General features: G+C 48.2%; 1 protein-coding gene across 1 annotated transcript; it reads left to right on the top strand.

Annotated features, from left to right (window-relative positions):
* The first annotated feature begins 434 nt into the window (after positions 1-434).
* On the top strand, positions 435-2,086 carry LOC119327833 (expansin-like A4). The gene has a single exon (XM_037600915.1). It carries the CDS (start codon positions 505-507, stop codon positions 1,615-1,617), a length of 1,113 nt encoding a protein of 370 aa, XP_037456812.1. The 5' UTR covers positions 435-504; the 3' UTR covers positions 1,618-2,086.
* The last annotated feature ends 7,349 nt before the right edge of the window (positions 2,087-9,435 follow it).

The following is a 9,435-nucleotide window of genomic DNA, read 5'->3' on the forward strand; positions in this document are numbered from 1 at the left end:
GCCCGCGGGCCGTCCGAATGATGTCCAAACATGACCGCACATATAATGAAGAAATGAATTTCAATCTTAAAGATGATCTTAATCATTTATTTTATTTATTTACATGCATTTAGCCCGTAGCAACGCACGGGGTTTTACTAATAAATGTAAGTGCACGAGTAGCTGTCGCATGGAAATTATTGTCGTCACGGCCGAGAGTGCAATGCACGCAGTCACTGCAAGATCACGGACGGAATCAACACGGCCTGTTATGCGTAGGCTGGCAGCATGCATGCGCTCGTTGCGCAGGACAAAGTTCACGGTGGGCATGCATGCATGGAGCTCGTCCTGTGTGTCGACCCGTGTGTCGTCGTACGCGTACAAATGTCCTAATCGGACAAGGTCGGTCGACGTCGACGCCCATTTACCCTCGAATCTCGTGTGCAAAGTCTCGCGCGCGCACTAGCCAACTAGCGATCGAGTTTACGACCTCTGGATCGATCGTGCTCCCCACGTCCCCGGGCCATGCCGCTTGATTTAAACCACCACGCAGGCACCGCATCCCCCGGCCTCTCCAACGAGTCTCAACTTCCTTATCCAACGATCCGCTGGACGGGACTAACTAGGCTGTCACATCCCTTCCATCTACCACAACCAACGGCGTCGGCGATAATGGCCGCCTTGCCGCAGCTGCTTCTGATCCTCTTCCCCGCGGAGGTTGCCGTCCTGACCCTGCTGCTGGCCTCGGCGCCGGGAGCGCGGGCTCACGCCTCCTCGTCCTCGTCATCGGCGACGTACCGCTGCGGCTGGTGCCCGCGCAGGTCCACCGCGTCCATCCTCCCTCCCGGCGCCGGCGCACTGACCGGTGCCGCCTGCGGGTATGGTGGCCAGGCGGCGGAGATGGCCGTCGACGGGGGGTTCCACATTGCGGCCGTCAGCGCCAGTTTCTTCCGCGGTGGCCGGGCCTGCGGCGCCTGCTACCAGCTGATGTGCAGGGGACGGAGCGCGTGCGCGGCGGGCGGCGTCAAGGTCGTCGTCGTCGCCGACGTGGCAGAGACGAACATGACCGGTGGTGGTGCCGGTGGGCGGTTTCTGCTCACCAAGGACGCCTTCGCCGCCTTGGCGACGCCAGACCGTAACGCCGAGCTCGCGGACGCAGACGTCGACGTGGACTTCAGGAGGATTCCCTGCGTGTACAAGAGCAAGAACTTGGCGGTTAAAGTGGAGGAGACGAGCAGCAGGGACCGGGGTTACCTCGCCCTCCGCTTCCTCTACCAGGGCGGCCAGACCGACATCGCCGCCGTCGAGGTCGCGCAGGCGGTCACCGGTTCCAGCGGCACCAACAACGACGCAGCACCGTTGCAGACATCCTGGCAGTACATGACCCGGCGCGAGGCGTCCCCGTCGATGTGGCGCACGTCGCGCGTGCCGGCCGGTCTGCTGCAGCTCCGGCTTGTGGTCACCGCGGGCTCCGGCGGCAAGTGGCTGCGCGCCGACGGGGCGGTGCTCCCCGCGAATTGGCAGCCCGGCGCGGTCTACGACACCGGCCTGCGCGTCACCGACGTCGCCGCAAGCACCTGCGGCGGCGCCTCCTGTTCCTCCACGGACGAGGGCGACGACGCCGAGCAGCTCCGATGACACGCTTCCCGGCATGCATGATGCATCCACCACGGACCGATCGATGGTCCATTGGAGCCGGCCCGCACGTCAACGGCGACGCCGCGCATGCAGATCTGCACCGGCCAGCCGCCGGAATATCGGTCGATGCTGCATGTACACTGTACAGAGACGTGTACATCGCAACGTACGACATGCATGCATGTGTGCACGGCCGACGACGAGTTCCGGTTAGGACAAAACCTCCATGGTCCCGCTCTAAACAGAGGATGTTGGCGCGTAGCTTCACGTGTGGAGGGAAGGGACTAATGCAGAGAAGAACATGTAGATGGCTCTGTTCAGGTCTTGGAATCACATGACAGCACTACTGTTTTGGCTGCTCGTCCTCTTCCTCTTTGGAATAGTAGGAGAGTATTATTGTAGGTTGATTGCATGGGCTGATTAAGATTGATCAGTTGCCGACTAAGACTAAGTTAACTGTATTGCATTATGTTGTGCTGTGTTTATTTCATACTTTTTTCGCAAGAAATTAATGAAAACAATTGAGAAAAACTAGATACCCCGCATGTTGCTGAGGGATGTTTCGCATCAAGTATGAATGAGATGTTGTGGCACAGTTGAGCAGATTGCAATCAGACAAATACTCATGAACTATCGATATGCTCGGTTGTTTACCGAGCTCAAAATAATATTTGCATCTATAATGAACAAACTGAAAGAGTTTCTTGTTGTGCAAATCCATACATCAAACTAAAAGAGGTATGAACCAAATCCACACATCAAAACACTTGCCGAAAATCATTTCTTGCCTATCCGGTTGCGGGCCAATAGTAAACTCTCCTAATAAAGAATGAACATATCGCCGGACAAAGGGAATTGTATATGGGATTAACTGAATCCTCGACATCGTGGTTCAGACCGATAAAAATCTACGATGAATGTGTGGGAGTTCATATGGGCATCCAGGTTCCGCTATTGATTATTGATCCGAGAGGTGTCTCGGTCATGTCGGCATGTTCTCGAACCCGTAGGATCACACACTTAAGGTTCTCGGTAACGCTAGGGTAGTATTGGGATATTCATACTGACGAGACTGAATATTGTTTGGAGTCTCAGATGGGATCCGAGACATCACGAGGAGCTCCGGAATGGTTCAGAGGTAAAGATTTATATATGGAAAGTGTTTTTCAGGGTTTCAAAAAAGTTAGGGAATTTTTTATAGAGTACCGAGAAGGTTCAGGGGTTCCACCGTGGGGCCCAATGACCTGGGAAGGGCCCACATGGACCGAGGAGTGGGCCAACAACCCACATGGGTTGGTCGCACCAGCTCCCAAGGCCCATGTCATTTAAATCTAGAGATAAGGTCTTACATCTAAATTTAAAGGGTTAAATCTAGAGATAATATCTTATCTCTAAATTTAAAAGGATTTCTCCCTTGTGGCTGGCCCTAGGAGGGTTTTGGCAGCCCCTCCCTGCCCCCTAGCCTATATAAAGAGAGGGGAGGTGCATGGGGACGGCGACCCATCCATTGCTAGCCTGCCTCTCCCATCTCCCTCCACCTCCTCTCCAGTACGAGCTTAGCGAAGCCCTGACGGAATTTCGCTGCCACCACCACAACCACGCCATCATGTTGGTTCAGATCTCATCTACCTCTTATCCCTTGCTTGCTAAATCAAAAAGGAGGAGACGTCACCGAGCCGTACGTGTGCACATCTCGGAGGTGCCGTTCGTGCGGTACTCAGATCGGATTGGATCATGAAGGAGTACGACTACGCCAACCACGATCTCTAGATCGTTAACGCTTTCAGTCTATAAGGGTATATAGACATACTCCACTCTCGTTGTTAGCATCTTCATACATTAGATCTTGGGTGTTCCGTAGGATTTTTTTGTTTTCCATGCAACTTCCCCATCAGTGAGTAATCAAAATTAGCTGCAATCTCCTCTCCTTTCCTATTCTACGACGTTGGTGTGTACACGGGTGGGAATTTTCATGCAGTACGTGTTGGGGAACGTAGCAGAAATTCAAAATTTTCTACGCATCACCAATATCAATCTATGGAGTAATCTAGCAACGAGGGAAGGAGAGTGCATCTACATACCCTTGTAGATCGCTAAGCAGAAGCGTTCAAGTGAACGGGGTTGATGGAGTCGTACTCGTCGTGATCCAAATCACCGATGATCCTAGTGCCGAACGGACGGCACCTCCGTGTTCAACACACGTACAGCCCGGTGACGCCTCCTACGCCTTGATCCAGTAAGGGGAGAAGGAGAGGTTGGGGAAGACTCCATCCAGCAGCAGCACGACGGCGTGGTGGTGGTGGAGGAGCGTGGTACTCCAGCAGGGCTTCGCCAAGCACCGCAAGAGACGAGGAGGGAGAGGGGTAGGGCTGCGCCAAGAAGGAGATGTTCTCGTGTTTCTGGCAGCCCAAAACCCCCACTATATATAGGGGAAAGGGAGGGGCTGCGCCCCCACCTAGGTTTCCACCCCTAAGTGTGGCGGCCAGCCCTAGATCCCATCTAGGGGGCGGCCAAGGGGGGAGAGAGGGGGGCGCACCACTAGGTGGGCCTTAGGCCCATCTGAGCCTAGGGTTTCCCCTTTTTCCATTCTCTCTTCGCCTTGGGCCCTGTGGGGGGGCGCACCAGCCCACCTGGGGCTGGTCCCCTCCCACACTTGGCCCATGCAGCCCTCCGAGGCTGGTGGACCCACTTGGTGGACCACCGGGACCCTCCCAGTGGTCCCGGTACATTACCGATAAAACCCGAAACTTTTCCGGCGACCAAAACAGGACTTCCCATATATAAATCTTTACCTCCGGACCATTCCGGAACTCCTCGTGACGTCCGAGATCTCATCCGGGACTCTGAACAACATTCGGTAACCACGTATATCTATTCCCTATAACCCTAGCGTCATCGAACCTTAAGTGTGTAGACCCTACGGGTTCGGGAACCATGCAGACATGACCGAGACAACTCTCCGGTCAATAACCAACAGCGGGATCTGGATACCCATGTTGGCTCCCACATGTTCCACGATGATCTCATCGGATGAACCACGATGTCAAGGATTCAATCAATCCCGTATACAATTCCCTTTGTCAAGCGGTACGATACTTGCCCGAGATTCGATCGTCGGTATCCCGATACCTTGTTCAATCTCGTTACCGGCAAGTCTCTTTACTCGTTCCGTAACACATCATCCCGTGATCAACTTCTTGGTCACATTGTGCACATTATGATGATGTCCTACCGAGTGGGCCCAGAGATACCTCTCCGTTACACGGAGTAACAAATCCCAGTCTCGATTCGTGCCAACCCAACAGACACTTTCGGAGATACCTGTAGTGTACCTTTATAGCCACCCAGTTACGTTGTGACGTTTGGCACACCCAAAGCACTCCTACGGTATCCGGGAGTTGCACAATCTCATGGTCTAAGGAAATGACACTTGACATTAGAAAAGCTTTAGCATACGAACTACACGATCTTTGTGCTAGGCTTAGGATTGGGTCTTGTCCATCACATCATTCTCCTAATGATGTGATCCCGTTATCAATGACATCCAACGTCCATGGTCAGGAAACCGTAACCATCTATTGATTAACGAGCTAGTCAACTAGAGGCTTACTAGGGACATGTTGTTGTCTATGTATCCACACATGTATCTGAGTTTCCTATCAATACAATTCTAGCATGGATAATAAACGATTATCATGAACAAGGAAATATAATAATAACCAATTTATTATTGCCTCTAGGGCATATTTCCAACAGTCTTCCACTTGCACTAGAGTCAATAATCTAGTTCACATCGCCATGTGATTAACACTCACAGGTCACATCGCCATGTGACCAACATCCAAGAGTTTACTAGACTCAATGATCTAGTTCACATCACTATGTGATAAACACTCAAAGAGTTCTGGGTTTGATCATGTTATGCTTGTGAGGGAGGTTGTAGTCAACGGGTCTTGCCATATTCAGATCCCTATATATTTTGCAAAACTTTATATCGTAGATGCTGCTGCCACGTTCCACTTGGATGTATTCCAAATTGTTGCTCCATTATACGTATCTGATATCTCTACTCAGTGCTATCCGGATAGGTGTTAAGCTTGCATCGACGTAACTCTTTACGTCGAACTCTTTATCACCTCCATAACCGAGAAACATTTCCTTATTCCTCTAAGGATAATTTTGACCGCTATCTGGTGATCTACTCCTAGATCACCTTTGTACCCTCTTGCCAGACATGTGGCAAGGCACACATCAGGTGCGGTACTTCAGCATGGCATACCGTATAGAGCCTATGACAAAAGCATAGGGGACGACCTTCGTCCTTTCTCTTTCTTGTGCCGTGGTCAAGCTTTAAGTCTTACTCAACTTCACACCTTACAACTCAGGTAAGAACCCCTTCTTTGACTGATCTATTTTGAACTCCTTCAAAAACATGTCAAGATGTGCGTTCTTTGAAAGTACCATCAGGCGTCTTGATCTATCTCTATAGATCTTGATGCCCAATGTGTAAGCAGCTTTATCCAGGTCTTCCTTTGAAAATCACTCTTCAAACAACCGTTTATGCTTTCCAGAAATTCTACATCATTTCGGATCAACAATATGTCATCCACATATACTTATCAGAAATGTTGTAGTGCTCCCACTCACTTTCTTGTAAATACAAGTTTCTAGCAAACATTGTATAAACCTAAAAGCTTTGATCACTCCAACAAAACATATATTCCGATTCCGAGATGCTTCCTCTAGTCCATAGAAGGATTGCTGGAGCCAGCATACCTTTTAGCATCCTTAGGATCGATAAAACCTTTTATTGTATCACATACAACTTTTCTTACGAAAACTTGGTAAGAAGTCTTGTTTTGACATCCATCTGTAAGATTTCATAATCGAAAAATACAGCTAATGCTATCATGATTCCGACAGACTTAAGCATCGCTACGGGTGAAAAATTCTCATCGTAGTCAACTCCTTGAACTTGTGAAAAAATTCTTTCCCACAAGTCGAGTTTCTTAGACGGTAACATTACCTCCCACGTCCGTCTTCTTCTTAAATATCCATTTATCTCAATGGCTTGCCGGTCATCGGGCAAGTCCACCAAAGTCTATACTTTGTTCTGATATATGGATCCTATCTCGGATTTCATGGCTTCTAACCATTTGTCGGAATACGGGCCCACCATCGCTTCTCCATAGCTCGTAGGTACATTGTTGTCTAACAACATGATATCTAAGACAGGATTACCGTACCACTCAGGAGTAGTACATATCCTTGTCGACCTACGAGGTTCGATAGCAACTTGATCCGAAGCTTCATGATCACTATCATTAACTTCCTATTCAACAGACGTAGGTGCCACAGAAAACATCTTTCTATGTTGCATCATTCTCTGGTTGAAATAAAGGTTCGACAACCTCATCAAGTTCTATCTTCCTCCCACTCAATTCTTTCGAGAGAAACTCCTTCTCGAGAAAGGACCCGTTCTTAGCGACAAACAATTTGCCCTCGGATCTGAGATAGAAGGTATACCCAACTGTCACCTTCGGGTATCCTATGAAGATGTGTTTGTCCGCTTTTGGGTTCGAGCTTCTCCTGCTAAAGCCTTAAGCATCGCAGCCCCAAACGTTAAGAAACGACAACTTTGGTTTCTTGCCAAACCAATGTTCATACGACGTCATCTCAACGGACTTATATGGTGTCCTATCTAAAGTGAATGCAGTTGTCTATAACGCATAACCTCAAAATAATAGCGGTAGATCGGTAAGAGACATCATAGATCGCACCATATCTCATAGGGTTTGATTACGATGTTCGGACACACCATTACCCTGTGGTGTTCCAGGTGACTTCAACTGTGAAACAATTCCACAATGTCTTAAGTGTTTGCCAATACTCATAACTCAGAAATTCTCATTGATCAGATCGTAGGAATTTGATCTTCTTGTTATGATGATTCTTAACTTCACTCTGAAATCGCTTGAACTTTTCAAACGTTTCAGACTTGTGCTTCATTAAGTAAATATACCTATATCTACTCAAATCGTCAGTGAAGATGAGAAAATAGCGATATCCACTACACGCTACAATTCTCATTGGATCACACGCATCAGCATGTATGATTTCCAACAAGTCACTTGCCCGTTTGATCGTACCTGAAAACGGGTCTTAGTCATCCTGCCCATGAGGCATGGCTCACATGTGTCAAGTGATTCAAAATCAAGTGACTCCAAACATCCATCGACATGGAGTTTCTTCATGCATCTTACGCCAATATGACCTAAGCGGCAGTGCCACGAGAAAGTGGTACTATCATTATTAACTCTACATCTTTTGGCGTGAACATGTGTATTACCACGACCGAGATTCAATGAACCATTCACATAGGGTGCATGACCATGAAAGGTATCATTCATGTAAACAGAATAACTATTATTCTCTAACTTAAATGAATGACCGTCTTGCAATGAACATGATCTAATCATACTCATGCTCAACGTAGACACCTGATAACATTTATCTAAGTTCAATACTAATCCCGAAGGCAGATGGAGCGTGCGATGGTGATCTCATCAACTTTGGAAACACTTCCAACACACATCGTCACCTCGCCCTTAGCCAGTCTCCGTTTAGTCCGTAGCTTTTGCTTCAAGTCACCAATAATAGCAACTGAACCGGTATCCAATACCCAGGTGCTACCAGGAGTACTAGTGAGGTACACATTAATAACACATATATACTTTGTTGAAGTTGCCAGCCTTCTTATCTGCCATGCATTTGGGGTAATTCCGCTACCAGTGTCCGTTCCCATTACAATAGAAGCACTTAGTCTCGGGTTTGGTTCAACCTTGGGTTCCTTCACTGGAGCGGCAACTGATTTGCCATCCATGAAGTTTCCCTTCTAGCCCTTGCCCTTCTTGAAACCAGTGGTCTTGTTAAACCATCAACACTTGATGCTCCTTCTTGATTTCTACCTTCTGCGGTCTTAAGCACCGCGAACAGCTCCGGGATCAACTCCATCCCTTGCATGTCATAGTTCATCACGAAGATCTAGTAGCTTAGTGATAGTGGCTAGAGAACTCTATCAATCACTATCTTATCTGGAAGTTTAACTCACACTTGATTTAAGTGATTATAGTACCCAGACATCCTGAGCACATGCTCACTAGCTGAGCTATTCTCCTCCATCTTGTTGGCAAAAGAACTTGTCAGAGGTCTCACACCTCTCAACATGGGCATGAGCCTGAAATCCCAATTTCAGCTCTTGGAACATCTCATATGTTCTATGGCGTTCAAAACGTCATTGGAATCCCGTTTCTAAGCCGTAAAGTATGATGCACTAAACTATCAAGTAGTCATCAGGATGTGTCTGTCAGGTGTTCACAACATCCACAGACGACGTGGTAGGGGTTTGCACATCGAGCGGTGCATCAAAGACATAAGCCTTCTGTGTAGCAGTGAGGACACTCCTCGGACTACGGACCTAGTCCGTATCATTTCTTACAATATCTTTCAACTTAATCTTTCTCTTGGAACATATTGAAACAGGGAGCTACAACATGAGCTATTTATCTACAACATATTTGCAAAGACAATTTAGACTATGTTCATGATAATTGAGTTCATTTAATGAACTACCACTCAGATAGACATCCCTCTAGTCATCTAAGTGAAACATGATCCGAGTCAACTAGGCCGTGTCCGATCATCACGTGAGACGGACTAGTCAACATCGATGAACATCTTCATGTTGATCGTATCTTCTATACGACTCATGCTCGACCTTTCGGTCTTCCGTGTTCCGAGGCCATGTCTATACATGCT

Source organism: Triticum dicoccoides, chromosome 7A (assembly GCF_002162155.2).
Source record: "Triticum dicoccoides isolate Atlit2015 ecotype Zavitan chromosome 7A, WEW_v2.0, whole genome shotgun sequence".
NCBI lineage: Eukaryota > Viridiplantae > Streptophyta > Magnoliopsida > Poales > Poaceae > Triticum > Triticum dicoccoides.